Source organism: Gossypium raimondii, chromosome 10, assembly GCF_025698545.1.
Source record: "Gossypium raimondii isolate GPD5lz chromosome 10, ASM2569854v1, whole genome shotgun sequence".
In the NCBI taxonomy this organism is placed as follows: Eukaryota; Viridiplantae; Streptophyta; class Magnoliopsida; order Malvales; family Malvaceae; genus Gossypium; species Gossypium raimondii.
The window spans coordinates 4,147,439-4,163,945 of NC_068574.1; the positions used below are offsets into that span (position 1 = coordinate 4,147,439).

General features: G+C 33.9%; 2 protein-coding genes and 1 long non-coding RNA gene across 4 annotated transcripts; 1 reads left to right on the forward strand and 2 right to left on the reverse strand.

Moving 5' to 3' along the window:
• Positions 1–3,459: 3,459 nt before the first annotated feature.
• LOC105776101 (probable LRR receptor-like serine/threonine-protein kinase At1g56140) lies at positions 3,460–10,503 on the reverse strand. 2 transcript variants are annotated; one of them, XM_012598578.2, is made up of 24 exons: positions 10,289–10,499; positions 9,046–9,235; positions 8,856–8,927; positions 8,632–8,703; positions 8,391–8,462; positions 8,200–8,271; positions 8,027–8,098; positions 7,866–7,937; positions 7,685–7,756; positions 7,496–7,570; positions 7,309–7,380; positions 7,156–7,227; positions 6,974–7,039; positions 6,758–6,820; positions 6,529–6,573; positions 6,316–6,377; positions 5,824–6,203; positions 5,458–5,653; positions 5,198–5,362; positions 4,992–5,110; positions 4,670–4,880; positions 4,354–4,585; positions 4,096–4,246; positions 3,460–3,989 (listed from the first exon to the last, which is right to left on the reverse strand). In XM_012598578.2, the coding sequence occupies exons 1-24, from the start codon at positions 10,416–10,418 to the stop codon at positions 3,570–3,572; spliced, it is 3,153 nt and encodes a 1,050-aa protein (XP_012454032.1). In that variant the 5' UTR covers positions 10,419–10,499; the 3' UTR covers positions 3,460–3,569. The 2 variants fall into 2 exon arrangements, with proteins under 2 accessions (XP_012454032.1, XP_052477577.1); XM_052621617.1 differs by lacking the exon at positions 4,096–4,246 and having other exon boundaries at positions 3,813–3,989; positions 10,289–10,503.
• A 2,628-nt stretch (positions 10,504–13,131) lies between these two features.
• LOC105776108 (uncharacterized) lies at positions 13,132–13,970 on the forward strand. The gene is made up of 2 exons (XR_001127859.2): positions 13,132–13,462; positions 13,545–13,970. It is a non-coding gene; the product is annotated as an uncharacterized LOC105776108 (long non-coding RNA).
• A 259-nt stretch (positions 13,971–14,229) lies between these two features.
• Positions 14,230–16,423, reverse strand: LOC128033827 (uncharacterized). Its single transcript, XM_052622041.1, has 3 exons — positions 15,671–16,423; positions 15,212–15,462; positions 14,230–14,875 (listed from the first exon to the last, which is right to left on the reverse strand). The coding sequence occupies exons 1-3, from the start codon at positions 16,421–16,423 to the stop codon at positions 14,230–14,232; spliced, it is 1,650 nt and encodes a 549-aa protein (XP_052478001.1).
• Between the last annotated feature and the right edge of the window lie 84 nt (positions 16,424–16,507).

Genomic DNA, 16,507 nt, shown 5'->3' on the forward strand with positions numbered 1-16,507 from the left:
TTTTTCTCATCATCATACCACGCCATGACTCCAATGCTTCAATATAAAAAAAAAATGGGCATTTGTACGATATTATAGTATAGGCCCACCACTGACATGAATGGACAGACACTGAAAGCTAGTAAGTTGGCGGTGTCTCATTCGATAGAATATACTTTTTGGCAATATTGACCATGGTCAATATAAAAACACTTCACAATTGAAACATAAATTTACGGTGTACAAGGTAATGCTTTTGGCCTGCCTGCCTTAAACATATTCAAGAATAGTTTTGAAGTGGGAAAACAAAAATGCATTGCAGACCTTAAGAATAAAGACGAAGACAAATTCGTATCACGTGGAGGAAGTTTTGTGAAGACATTATCCTAGGTGGCTGGTTAAGACAGTTCAAAGGTTTATCGTCCACAAACTGACAATCAAGAAAAAAGCTGTCGAATTAAAATAATGGGTCCGTCAATTATAATAGGAAACATAATCGGGGCCGTGGTGAATACGTTCAGGACAATAAAACTAACATTTATATATGTTGGTCCAATAATAATTCTTATCGAAACACACAGTATACCAACTTGCTATTAGATTGAAGTCCGCGATGCCAAAAGTTATTGAGACATTGCCCATGTGATATGTACGATGAAGGTGGGAAGTAGGGATGCAAATGTGCTAAAAGCTAATAAACAACTTGATAGATAAAATAAAATTTAAAAGATAATTCTAAAAAAATAAAAGAATATTGTAACCATAATATCAACCACTTGATGTTCATCCAAAGCATCCATTATGGTTATAATTCATACCCCGTTTTCTTTTATAAAACTCAGGGTTTTTTTATTAGAAAAAACTAAAATTAATTCTTAAAAAGTAAAGAAAATTTATACATTCTATCAAATTGGTTTTGATTCTGAATTTGTTGATAACCGATAAAGGTTAAATTTGTTATTATACCAATCAAAAGTAAAATAAATTGATCGAAAAAAATGATCATTAGTTGCTCAGTTTCGAAATTGATAGGGGCTAAATTGCTTACTTTTCGTTCTAATTATGAAAGGTCAATTTGCTCAATATCAAAATTGAAAGGGACTAAAGAGATTTTTTTTGACCAATTTTTTTCTCTAATTCCTTTCCTACTCTCCTTTCTCTTTCCCTCTCCTCTCCCTCTCCCTCCCTCCCTTCTTTTACTTTAATTGTATAATACTAAACAATTAATTAGACACAGAAAATTAACGATAAATCAAGAGTAAAATACGACTTATTAATAGAAGTATAGACCAATTGGTAAAAGGTTTAAGTATGTGGTTAAGCATAATCAGTAAAGTTGGAAAAGGTGGAGCCTATAATTGCAATTGAACCAATAAACGATGAGGTGATGGTTTGGAAATAAACCAAAATAGTTAGTGCTTCATCGTCACGCTTAATATTGTCATCTTTTTCTTCTTTTCTTTTCACTCCACCAATGTAATGTTTTCCTTCTATCGCCCACCACTTGGATTAAAATCTAGTAGTAGGGTTACAACTAGATATTTTCACATTAGCATACCACGCAATGACTCGGATGCTTCTCGCCAAATTTTTGTTAAAAATAAAATACAAGTGGCAAGATAGTAGATCTACGGTACATGTTGCACAAATAAAATCAGTATAAAAGTTCACTTTCTTTATTTGATGTTTTAATCTTACTGTATTACTTCTATTTGATTTTAATTAAAATAAGATTTTTAAACCTATAAATAGACGTAATCATCTCTCCTGTTGTATTATTCGAATTCGACATAGTAAATTTTCTTCTCCTCTGCTTGTGATTTTTTTCCGAAAGGGTTTCCACGTAAAATTCTATGTGTTCTATTTTTTTCTTTTTCTTTATGATTCATTATCATTATCGACGTTCAATTTTAACTTTGTGTATATATGTCATATCATATCATTACCAATTACCATATCAGTAAACAATAATTACATATATCATTATTCTTTCATACTTGCTTCGTATCTCGTTTTCATTCAACTATACATATTACAAATCATCATACCAATACACCATTTTATTAAACATATATCAAAGTTTTGATGCACTCTCAAAATATTTGTTCGATCTCATATGCCAAACACGTCACATTTCAGTACTATATCATAACCGCATTCCATTTATATATGTTTAGCCCTATTAATAGAGTGCTAACTCAATGATTAGATATATGGGATTATCAATCACACCAATGAACTCACAAAAGCATAATTATCCAATACACCAAAGTACATATAGTATAGAGCCCGAAGGCATTGTATCATATCCCCCAACACATCAAGACACATATAAGTGCAAGGCCCGAAAGCATAGAACTCCATAGCACATATCATTTATATTACTCATAATAATAACTCTACCAAATTGTCATATCATGAAAGTCATTTTCAAACCATTAAATCATAGTAACATATTTCATAAAGTCAAGCCATTCATAAAAGTTTCTTTAAGTCTAATTACTTAATATAAATTCATGTAAAGAAAGAAAATTATATCAAAACAAACCAAAGCTGTCACGCGTCTATTGGTTTTTTTTCTTTTACCTTGGTTTTTATCATGTTCGTCTCGACTCTAGCTACATTAATCAATCCAAATCTTAATATAAAATTAGATTCACAGTCAACCAACGAATCATCTAAATTCAAACATGCTATGCATAACCTCAACTTAACTTCTTAGAACCCTAATGTTCAATTTTCACATATCTCATAACCGTAATCTTTGAGGTAATCAATACGTGAGATGAAGAATTAAGGCCAGGTTCAAATTTTTTGAAGAAATCATTTGCAAATTTCCTAAGTAGATCCCACGTTGCTTTGAAGAACCCCAAGTTGAATCCGTCTGGTCCGGAGGCCTTGAAGCTATAGCAACACCAAACTGTTTCTTTTAGCTCATCTAAAGTAAAGGGATTATCTAGTAGATAAATAAAAAATATATTTTAATACTAAGATAAACTCATCATAATATTTTAATTCAATATTGAATTTTTTGTTTATATATGATTGATTGAATTTTACTTGTAAATTTTTATTTTGAATTTCCTTTTGGGATTCAGTTTCAAAATCAATATTGAATGGTAAATTTTAATTAAAAATAAAATTAGTGGCAAAATTCAAAGTTAGATGTAAACAATATTTTAAAATTAAATCAATGATTAAATCGTGCGAGACCATCGATTTTCGATTGAGACGTTAGTTCAACAATAATTAAAAATAAAATTCATAAGAATTGTTAAAATTATAAAAGATTTCATAATTGGTTAAACAAGTTGAATGATTAATTTTATTATCTTAATTTTTTTCTCGATTCACAACAATTTGTTCTAATATCTTATTATATATCACTAATCAGATCGCTGATTTTTAGTTCAGCCAATTGATTCGGTGAGATTATAAAATTTTAAATATAAGGATAAATTTACAAAATAAAATGACAAATATCAATCAAAGCTTGGTGGCAAATTTCATTATTCACGTATGGCGACAATTTGCCCAATAAGACAGACTCGTATGCGATTATAGCATGCATGCATGGAAACAAACAACTCTCACCTTCCTTCTCCAATGCTCTCCCTGAATCCAGAAACATTTACTGGGGAGAGTATTGGTTGATCATTTAGCCCTGAAAGAGTATTGTTCTTACTCTTGATTCCATTGCTACTATGATCGGATGCATTGGACTTTTGAGATTCTTTATCCATGAAGGTGTCTGTTTTATACTCATAATCCCCTGTTACATCCTTAAAGTCGCAGTCGGTTAAATAGCTTGGTTTTGTTGTAACGTTGCCCACTTCAGTATCTCCTACAAGCATAGCAATAACACGAGACATGGACGGTCGCAATGACGGTGATGCCTGAGTGCATAAAAATGCTACCCCTATCACTCGAAGAGCTTCGTTTTCATCGAACTCCACTAACGTAGGATCAAGAAGGCTCAAGAGTTGGTTATTTTCATGCAGGGTCCATGCCTAGAGACATTTGTAGGAACAAATTAATAATGAGCAAGTCCTTTAAATTTTAATAGGTGCTTGAATAAATAGTATTGCAAAAGGGAAAGCTATCCTTTTGGATTACCCAATTAAGAAGATAAACTCTACCATCTTCTAATCTATTGTCAGAGTTTGGTCTACCAGTTATAATCTCCAAAGCAACAACACCAAAGCTAAAAACATCTACTTTCTCTGAAAGATGACCGCGCATTGCATACTCTGGTGCCAGATAGCCACTTCAAGATAATTACATTGCACTGGTGATTAATTTCTGCTAATAAAACTACTAAATCTAGCAATTTGAGAACATAAATTACATGCTACTAAGGTTGAAAGGTCTTACACTGTTCCAGCAGCGCGACTGGTGATATGTGTTTTCTTGTCATCATAAAGCTTTGCCAATCCAAAATCAGATATTTTGGGGCACAGCTCTGCATCAAGCAAAATATTGCTTGCCTTGACATCCCTATGAACAATCTTTGGCCTAGACTCCTCGTGAAGATAAGCCAGCCCTTTTGCAGTTAAAAGGCAAATATTGAAGCGAGTTGGCCAATCAAGATGCAAGTCCTTTTGTCCTGCATTAGTAGTACAATGAATCTCGTACATCTATTCACAAAAAAATGGAAAGCACAAAATTTTATATTTGTCTTTTTTTGTACCCCAAAGTGCATGATCAAGGCTTTTGTTCACAAGATACTCGTAAACAAGGAGGCGCCTATTTCCTCCGATGCAGCACCCGTATAGTTTGACAAGATTACGATGTTGTACTGCTGATATGGTAGCTATCTCAGTAACAAACTGATCTTTCCCCTGGTTTGATGCTACTGAAAGTTGTTTTACAGCTACAACTTTCCCATCTGAAAGTGTACCCTAAAGCATACTAGGATTTAGTAACACTGTGTAATAAATCATCCTCTCTTGGTAATTTAATCATTATATGACGAGCATGTCAGCATGCTAAAAATGATAAACACTGTTTACCTTGTACACAGGTCCGAACCCCCCTTCTCCTAACTTGTTTGAAGGATTAAAGTCTTCGGTGGCTGCTTTTAACTCGGAATAACTAAATGTGTTTGGTCTAGGGCTGATTCCAAGAAGCACTACAGAGTAAAGTAAAGCAATTAACAACATGTGACTCAGAATAACCATAGAATATACAATATTTTATAATAAACTAATGCTCTTACCCTCATCATCATCATCTTCTTCTTTTTCTCTCTTCATATAAAGAATTGAAAATATAAGTATCAAAGCCAATGCTACTACAGGTATTGTAACACCAGCAATCAATGCTGTGTGCTTCTTTTTTTTAGGATTGTCCGGTGGTAACCCACTGACAGATGGTTTGAAATCTTAAGAACAAAATAGATGTATTAGAAATAGAGAACCAAAGATAGACACGTGAAACATATATAACATGAGGATTCGTAAGTTTAAGGTCTCTTACTTGGAACAACACTAATAGCTGAAATGGCTGGACCGTAAGTACCGGTTGTTGGTATGCCAGTAGTCCCTTTACCAGCCCAAAACAGGTGAATTACAAGATGGTTCCCAGTTACATTAGTGGTGAAATTCCTAATTATTGCTTTATTAACACCACCAGCCTCCTTTGATATATCAAAATCCCTTAGTTGTCGGGTTCCCTGATGAAGCATTGATAAGATACTATAGCACTAAGTATTTTTAAGTGTAAAACTATGGGAACATGATTGTGATCATAAAAACACTGCAGATAGAGGGAATGGAATGAATATATATCTATAGATATATACTGCTTAGAATGGTATGAATTCTACATTAAACGACATATTACCTGAATATAAACGTCGAAAACACGCCTTCCTAGACTCTTCCAAGACTGTGAGGCAAGCTCCGGGAAACCAGTCTCTGCAAAGAACAGTCTTACAGTATAAGACCCGTTCTCAAGGCCTAGGCCATAGTATCTGAGTGATCCGGGGGATAGCCTTGAAGTCTCATACAGCTTCGGAGTGTTGGTACCACTCACTGTTCCTGCGAAGTTTTGCACATACTGTTGAATTGGCCTTTCTGCAAACAAGCCTGCATTGCTAACCGCCCATTTTCGTATACTGGATATATTAAATGTTGCTGGGCCAAGTGTACTATTATCAACATCGAATGATATCCCATCAGCTATCATCGCTGGTCCACCACACTTGATCGAAAAATTTGCATCTGCCAATGCCGACATTGAAATATGTTAGCAGAGCATTAAGCATTGGCCTTGATTCAATCTTATAATTATGACCTCGACAATAGGTACTGGTTCAAAAGTTTAAGCTAGTACATCGTGGAGCATTTCTAAAGCATGGGAAGCTTCTTTGGAGGCATTCTAATCCTGGTAAAAGCCTGAGGAATTTCAAAACAATTTCTTAATTAGGAACTTGAAAAGAATGCATGGCATAGCAGAGATAAAGCAAGCCTTTATTTCATAAAGGTAAAAGAATTCTTTCAATGAAGTTTAGAAGGGAAAATCGAGTGCTACGAGACAATAACTCACCTATTGATTGAACTGTTAAATGTAAAGTTGTTGGCCACAAGGTTCCTACATAAAATTCCATGAAACAATATCTTGTTGGTATTGATTTGTAATTGATTCCTATTTTGCAATGCGATATGAACAATAAGAAAATAAGGTCTATTTGAGCATTAGAAAAGTCACAAGCTACAAAGTGGTGTTAAAATTAGAAAGCAAAGGTAGGCGAAGTATCCTGGATTAAGATACATACAGCTGTAAGCGTGAGTTTACCCAAGAAGGCAAGTTCCCTGATAGAAAATTGTATGATAAATCTCTGCATAGAAAAGTATATTAGTCAGAAACCTGACAGACTGTGACTTCTATTTGATGGTTCACCAAATGGAAGAAGCTAACAATGGCTAACATTCAGATGGTAAACATCTAAAACTAACATTATATGGAATAAGTTGATGAGATAGTGACTTACATGGTCGTAAGAGTTTCACTCTTTTGGCTGGGAATAGAACCTGACAGACCATTATTTCCAAGAAACCTAACCATTTCAATAGCATGAAAGAGATGAATAATGTTAAGTGAAAACCATAAGTCTTATGCTATATTTTCAATTCTTGATGGGATGGTTTTCTTTTTGTTGTTGTTGTTGCTTACAAGTATTCAAGAGATTTCATAGTGAACAAAACACTTGGAATTCGGCCTGTTAAGTTGTTGAAACTCAAATCCCTGGAACAGAAAGAAATTTGAAACATGAAGCAAGCAAACACCATAGATTTTTGAAGCAGTTTACTTTTAAATGGAACTTACAGCTTTTGTAAATATTGTAATTCCGTGATATAAGATGGCAAATTACCAGTGAGCAACACATTTCTTAGAACCCTATAAGAAAATGAAAAAATATATTAATTCCACAAATTTAGATAAAAACATTCCATCTTTTTCCCAAGAAAAGAAAACATAAGAATGCAAGAAGTAAAGAGTGTGGTTAACTCACAAGTCGGTCAAGTTCTTTAAATTTCTTATGAAATCAAGAGAGGAAGAACTCCCGTTGTATATATCGCCAATTCGCCTACATGATGTACGAGTATTAAAAACATGTCTATATGCGTAGATATATCAAACAAAGGAAGAGAGCCATTCGGTGGTAGGATTACTATCAGAAAAGCAAAATATCTCTACTTACAAAGAAGTCAATGAGGTTAGATTTCCTAAACTGGATGGTATTGGACCTTCAAAAGAGTTCCCTTGAAATCTCCTATATAAACATTGGGCTAGTCATATTGATGAAACATTTAAGCAAAGTCTTGATGTCTGATTCAAGGAGAACTTAAATGAAGATTAACCAAGATGTTTTGATGAATTACAATGCTGTAAGCTTTGTCAAGTTACCAAAAAAGTCTGGTATTTTGCCTGTGAAAGCATTATCAGACGCCCACCTGAAATTCAACACAGCTTATCACTCAATCTATGAGAGAGAAAGGGCAATTGGCAAGACCATGAGGGAGAAAAGGCAAGTCTTTCTTACACAGTTCGCAGGTCTTTAAGTTTAGCAAATGTTGAGGGGATCTCACCACTTAATGCACAACTGTTAATGTATCTGCCAAATTCATAAACCAATTGTTGTCATAATTTCAAGGGTGACTTGTAAAGACAATCATGTACACCCCCTACAAAGAACTAAAGAAAGTTAGAACTTACAGTTCTCCAAGTTCGGCTAAATTACCAAGTTCTGGAGGCAATTTTCCAAAGATATCATTATTACCCAAAGACCTGCATGATATTGTTCCAAATAAAAAATTTCTTTCAACAAGTGTTTGCTTAAAAATGGATTGTTTTATCCTTTATAATGGTGATAAAAAAATTCCATTGAGTGTTTCTTCAATTCTTACAGTAGGTATAGCTTCTTGAGATTTCCAAACTCCTTTGGAATAGTTCCAGAGAAATTATTATGAGCAAGTGATCTATACAAAGTAAAATAATTAAATAAATAATTCAAAGAAATAGGAATAGAATGATTTATTATTCTAGCATGTGGCAATTGTCTGTCATGTAAACAACAAAGTGGATTGGGAGGTGTTGATCCATAAAACAATTGAAATGCTTTTTATCATATCATAGTTAAGTACTCACAGTAAACCCAATCTAGACATATTTCCAATGAATGCTGGCAAAGGACCAGAGAAGAAGTTCCTATCCAGCTTCCTGTATCACCCAACAATACAAATGAGTTGCTGTCGAACTAAATACACGTTGTAACCATTTGTATTCATTTGGTAAATATTCAAAATGAATGTTAGCTTATGAAGATGTAATGTAAGGAGAAAATAGAGAGGAAAAAGTAAGATTATTCTTACAAGAAATCCAGATAAGGCAAATCCAAAAGTTCCTTTGGTAATACTCCACGCTTATCTAGTCCAAATACCCTTCTGAGAAAAAAATTTAAAACATTAGACTACCAATAGGAGTACCCATTTCAACTTTTTCAATTGTTATACTATAATGGCTTAAAAATATTGCAGAAGTGTGTGAGAGCAACAAGCATACAGCCGAGTAATGTGGCAAACTGTGTTATCGTTGAAAGAACAATCACATGTGATAGCTGGGTTATTAGAAGGATCCTCAAATTCCGATAGTCCTTGGCTAAGAGCAGTTCCACTGCATGGGTCTCCAGTGGTGTTCCATGATGCCACTGCTTGTGCATTCCATTGTTGGAAGATTGAGTTCAATGCCTTTACTATACCCAATTCATTAAACAATTAATTGAAGAGGGAAAAAAAAAGGTAAAAATAAAACAATCATCGTGATTATCATTTTATCACATCTGTAATTACTATTAAATTATTGGTAAATCTCCGTTTTAGTCATGTAACTTAAAAGAGTTATAATTTGATCATTAACGTTTATAAAATCATTTTCTTATCACCTATTTTTTAATAAAAGTATCATCCAATTGTTAAGCGGCACTTTTTAATTAATATAATAATAATTTTAGTCTTCAACTTTTATATTTACTATATTTTCTATCAACTTGACCTTGATTCCATATAAAACTTACCAAAAACCCAAATTCATTTAAAATTTAAAAATTCTATATTAAAACTCTAGAAAAATAAAACAGAACAAAATTAAAAAAAGTTAAATCATTACATGCTTCCTCAATATTTCTCCAAACCAAATTAATAATATCTTCAAGTGAGTTTCATATCCTTTAAGAATATCTATAGTTGATATTACATAGGCTTCTGATTTTTCTTTTCTTTTCATATGACAAAGAAACTACGTCAAGAAACATAAAAGGTAAAAAATAGAAAATCAATCTTTTTACTTTTTTGTGTTTTTTAGAGAATACATAAAAGGTAAAAATATAGAAAATCAATATTTTTTTTTTTATGTTTTTAGGAATGGATATTCGATATTTCTACATAGACAACAGAAAGAGAAATTTTGGAGAGTTTAAAAGCAATTCTCCTTACTTTCTCTCCTCTATCTGCTTTTAAAACTATTATCTACTTTTATTTAAATTCTATTTTTAGAATTTTATAACTTTTGAATAGAGAATTTCAAATTTTATCATGGCATATATAATCAGGGTTAAATTAAACAAAAAATATAAAAATTAAGTACTAAAATTGTAATTCCACTTAATAGTCGGGTGAAAAAGAATAATTTCGGAAATGTTGATAGTTAAATTATAATTTTTTTTAGATAAGTGACCAAAATGAAAACTTATTCATAATTTAGTAACTAATGGTGTAGTTTACCACAATACAGAGAGAGAGAGGAAAACCTTCGGAAGGATCGGTGGTGGCGTTAGTCTGGGCAGTAATGGATTGACTGCATGAAAACAAAACCACCACCACCAAGAAGAAGAAGTAATAGAGCAAGCCTTTCCAAGAAGATTTTACTCGTGGCTTCATCCTCAACCTTAAGATTGTCTTCCTTAATTTTCTTTTTCCCTTTCACAAATGGTTCTCATCATCGGTTATCACCACTTATATTAACAACTAGTTTATTTTAACTTTTCTTTTTTCATTTTTTTTATTTTTTTCATTGACTTTTAGCTCAATTTGGGTGGGCCTGCTATAAATTTTCTGTACTATGAAGCTCATCACTCACCGACGAAAATGGCAGCAACTTTCCATTCGCTATCAAGTTGAGGGGATTCTTCCTGTCCCAATATTATTTTATTATTGGGCTATGACTTGGATGCTATCGTCTTCGTCAACCTCAATAATTTTTATAGATGATCACTTAATTATTTAAAAATTTTATTTTTGATATTTATAATAAAAAATTTGTAATTATAATTACTTTATTCTTATTATTTCCTTTCAAAATTTCACCTAATATTTAAAATTTCAAGTTTAAACCTAATAAAATTCAAACTTCAACTGTACCCTAAACAGGTTCCAACATTTATTTTTCAATTTGCAGAGGGAATCGAGTTGAAAATTAGAGAAGAGGAAACTCATAGTGGGTAAGTTGAATAGTTGATGTGGTATAAGACTCCTTTGGATACCATTTCACCCCTAGTTAGATGGAATCAACAGTGTCTATACTTTTAAACTGTGAAGTAACTCTTTTTTTACACCTGTGATGAACTGTGGTGGGGTAACTGAATTGCTCCACACCCCTTAATTTTGGCTACTGCTTTATGCTCCAATGAGAGTAAATATATTTCGGTAGAGAATTGTTTTACAAAAATAACCTTTTTTAAATAAAATAAATTTTATTATTATCTTTTATTCTCATGTTATTATTACAATTACCTTTAAATTCAAACACGTATTTCACCATTACTTTTATTCTCTTTACTATAATATTTAATTTCACCGCTATCATAATTAATCTCATTATTATTGTTATTTTAATCTCTCCCTATTAAACCTAAATTAAGTAATCACCAAAGCTGAAAGATTGATGTAAAGCGCCCACTGACATGTGAGATCGTGATGATGGGTATGCTAAGGATAGAGCTAATAATTAAATGGTGTTTCAGCAAAACAACATGATGAAAAGCAAAAGGTTTTAGATCAGAATGGATGGATGGCCCCTGTTGGTTTGTTGCCTATTAAAGCGGTGCTAACTTTTTAACTGATATGGCACATGAGCCAATTAAAAGAGGACGCCTGTTCCTACTGTTGACTAAATTGATCAGTGGCATCTAAGCAAATTGTCCATTTTATTTTTATTTCTTTTAACAAAATTAAATTAAAACTAAAACTTACTTTTGTAATTTCTTCCTTTATTCTTTTCACGATGGTTGTTTTGTACTCTTCAATCTTCTCAGCCACCATCAACCGGAACCACCGCAACGGTGTCGCCTTCGAACTAAATAATGCCACTGGACAGTTGTTTACAAGTGTTGACTCATGTCAGCAAAAAAACGAAAATAAAGTACAGGAGTTTAATTGAACATGTGAAAGTTTAAGGGCTACATTAGAACAAACTCCTATGTACAGGGGCCATCCATGCATTAACCCTATTTTTCTTATGTAACGAAGATATTTAAAGTATAATTTTTTTTATTTTGAATGCTTAAATTTTTTTTATAGTTAAGTGAATATTGAAGTTATATAAGTCCACTCTGAAGCATCCCTTTAATTGAACACGTTTTCCTTACATTCAACAACACGTGGAAATTGGAAGCCGAACGTTGACTGACTTTAAACCCCGTACCAAATAGAGAGATGAGTTCGCAAATTTTCTCTCTACTTTTTAAAGTATGAGTGGAATTTTGTGATGAAAATGGAAGGGTTTTTTATAAAAATACTCAAAACTTTTGATTATTTATAAAAATGACTTATTTTGAAAATTGTGTATGTAAATGACTTATTTTAAACTGTAAACATTGGTGACGCCATTTTTATTGGCGTTACCACCTCCAATTTAAAAGATAATATTTTTTTGGATATTGTTGTTGCCATTGGCGTTATTTTTTTTTAAATAATTAAGAATGGGCTTTATTAATAAAGAACAAAAAACAAAATCAACCTAGAAGAGTCCGGCCCAGAACAGATGGCCAAAGTTGAGAAAAAAAAACAAGATATTAAAAGAGAATTCTGGAAAAAGAAAATTCTAGAACTTAAAATAAAAGCACCGATTAAACGCCCAATCAAAATTTATTGAAAAAACTGCCATTTCATCTTCCTGTCATTTCATTTCAATTCAGACGATTTCTCTGGCAAAGCTTCTTTTGAAACGTTTCTCTTTCTTTAGTTTTGAAGCATCTCCCCCTTTCTGTTCTCATCTTCTTTCATTTTCCTAATCTGGTTCACGCAACCAGTCAATTCTTCTCTGCTCCTTTGCTTACTCAGGGACCTCTATTTCAAGGTAAACCTCCTCTTTCCTCTTTAGAGTTTCCGTTGCAAGAATGTGTGCGAGATTATTTGCAGATCTTGGTGTGTACTGAAATCTGACATTATTAAACTTACTGATTTGCTGCTGAATATCATGGATATAAACCCCTATCATCGATCTATCTTGACCTGTAGTATTGCATTTTTTTATTGTTGCGAGTGAATCTCCCTCAATAATGACTGATTGCCATCCCCGATCCACTCCAATTTGGACTGCTCTCCAACAAGCCACTGCTTCAACGGCAAATGCAGAGGTAATGTCTTCTTGTAACTCAGTATAAGATAGCAAAACTCTCCCTTCAGCATCTCTGGCCACAATACCTATGGCTGAGCAAGACTGACTTCCATGATATGCTCCATCAAAATTAATTTTTATAAACTCATGATGCGGATGTTGCCATCGTTGTTTTTCTGTGATTTATGCCGATCTCCTTCTTTCAAAATGAGTTAACTCAGTGATATAATTGTTGATGAAATTTGCGGTATCTTTGCCATTACTAAGTTTTCCTTCGTGTATTCTTCTGTTACGGTCTCCCCATATGGCCCATAAAGCGCAGCAGAATAAACGACTTCGGCAAGGATTGAGTTGTCCAAATACCCAGGTAATCCACTGAACGAAATCCATACTCTGATCAATTAGAAAACCTTGAAATGATAACACATTCCAGACCTCAATTGTGACAGGGCACTCTCGGAAAATATGGTCCAATGTTTCCGCTCGTGCTTCATATCTAGGGCATGTTGTGATGTTTAAAAGCTTTCTGTGCTGCATATTCACTTTTGTAGGCAAGAAATTCCATGATAATCTCTATATTGTAATTGCAATTTTAGCTGGTAGATTTAGGCTCCAAAGTTTTTTGTAGAATTTCCTATAGATAAGTTGTAACGCATAAGTGCTAGGATCTTCATTCGAACTCTGTAATAGTTTATAAGCACTACAGACTGTGAATTCACCCGTCAACTCACCTCCCCAGATGAGGAAATCTTCATGAGGCGTTCGTGCCAAAGGGATCCGAAGAATTCTTGCAGCGTCATCTTCTGTGAAGGTATTGTTTATCAACTCCCTCTTCTAAAGCCTGGTATCGCTATCAATTAGCTCATTAACTTTTAGATTGCGCATTAAATTATTCACTGTTGATACTCTAAAATTTACTGCCTCCGGAACCCAAGCATCATCATTAATGGATATGTTATACCCCTTACCAACTCTCCAGCATAACCCATTTTCCAATAAAGCCTTCGCTGCCCAAATACTTTTCCATACATAAGAGCCATAATTTCCCAAACGAGAATTTAAAAAATGGTCATTTGGAAAATATTTCGCTTTAAAAACATGCGTGACAAGAGCATCCTGATTATTGATAATTCTCTAACCCTGCTTAGCAAGTAAAGCAATATTAAACTTAGCCATATCTCTATATCCCAATCCGCCCTCCTCTTTAGAGCTGCACACATCTTTCCATTTGCACCAATGAATCCCTTTCGTTTTCTGACTTTTTTGCCACCAGTACCTAGCAAAAATACTTTCGAACTCCTCACATAATGATTTCGGTAGAAGAAAGCATGCCTTCGCATAAGTTGGTATAGCCTGAAGAACGGATTTTATAAAAACCTCTTTTCCCCCTTGTGATAGAAATCTTGTACTCCAATTCCCAATCTTTAATTTAATCCTATCCTTAAGGTTCTGAAAGGATTCCTTTTTCCTCATTCCTACCATATTAGGCAATCCTAAGTACTTCTCCATATTTGTTGAGCGCCTTATTCCCAGTTCGGTTGATATAGCTGCTTTGTCCCCTTCCATCATATTGGAACTGAAAAAAACTGTAGACTTGCTAAAGTTCACACATTGGCCTGAACACCTCTCGTATTCCTTCAGAATGTCTTTCAGAGTCCTTGTTTTATCCTTTGTAGCTTCACTAAACAAGATACAATCGTCCGCAAATAATAAATGTGAGATCGCCGGGCCCCTTCTACTAGCCTTAACCCCTTTAATCAAACCTTCTGCTATTGCAGTTCTGAATAAAGACGAAAGTCCCTCACTACAGATTAGAAAAAGAAACTGACTAAGAGGGTCCCCTTGTCTGAGTCCTCTCGTAGGTTTGAAAACATTACTCCTCTTTCCATTGATATTTATCACATAAGAAACTGTAGAAATGCATCTCATGATTAGTGATATCCATTCCTCCGCAAAGCCCATTCAAAGCATTACTTCTTTCAAAAATGTCCACTTAACTCTGGCATATGCTTTCCTCATGTCAAGTTTCACTGCCATGAATCCTTTTTTCCCCTTTTTTTTTTGTCGAAGTGTATGCATAAGTTCATAGACAACAAAAATATTGTCAGAAATTAACCTCCCAGGAATAAACGCACTCTGAGCATTATCAATACATCCACCAATGAATTCCTGAAGATGATTAGCAATAACTTTGGCTACTATCTTATATATAATTGTGCATAAGCTGATAGACCTGAAATTAACAAGATTTGTGGGATTGGGAATCTTCGGAATAAGTACTATTTCAGTAAAGTTGAAATCGCCAAGGGTTTTTCCATCATTCAAAACTCCCAAGCAAAATTCTTCAATATCTTTACCCACAATATGCTAGTAATTCTGGAAGAAAAGTGCTAGAAAACCTTCATAACCTGGTGCTTTCATGGGACCCATACCTTTTATTGCATTGAAGATCTCTTCAGCCGTATACCGTGCAAGTAGAACTGTATTTATGTCTGGCGAGATGCTATTCTTAATACCTAATAAAAGGTGGGAAAGATCCCCTATCCCATTAGATAGAAAAAGATTCTAGAAATACTTTTGCAGCAGTCTCAATTATTTCTGTTTCTTCAACAATCTCATTTCCATCATCTGTATCCAGTCTGTGAACCGCATTAACTCGTTTTCTCATCAAAGCGAATTTGTGAAAAAATGTCGTATTCCTGTCCCCTAACTGAAGCCAGTTTGCTCTTGCTCTTTGTTCCCAATACATCTCTTCTTTATCAATTTCCAAATTTAAGTGGGTTCTCGCATTTATTAGCTGTATCATTGTATCGTTATCTCTGTCCTTTTCCAGCAGACTTTCTAGCTCCTTTGAGAATTTATGCGTTAATTCTTTCCGGGTCCTCCTTATTGATTGTGCCCATTTTGACAGACTAATCTGTAAACTTTCGAACTTTCCGACTAAAGACCCATTTAATGCCTCCCATGATTTTCTAATCTCCTCTTCAATTGATTCCTCTGCAGTCCACCATGCCTCAAACTTAAATCTTGGAGTTCTTTTTAACCTACCCCCATTTGTTGTACTAACCAAAAGAGGGCAATGATCAGAAAGTGAAGACGTTAAGTGGTGAACATTGCGACATGAGAAAGACTCCATCCATTTTTCATTTGCCACGCCACGATCCAGTCTTTCTCTAATATTCGTACTCGGTAGATTTCCTCTCTCCCACGTATACCATACTCCTGTATATCCCACATCAATAAGTTGGCATTCTCCTAGTACATCACGAAATGCTTCCATCCCTTTTTCTTCCCTTACCTGTCCTCCCTTTTTTTCAAAAGAATACATTATTTCATTAAAATCTCCACAAACAAGCCAATGATAGTTCTGTTCCTGCCCCAAAGTTCTTAATAAATTCCATGAGCTAGTTTT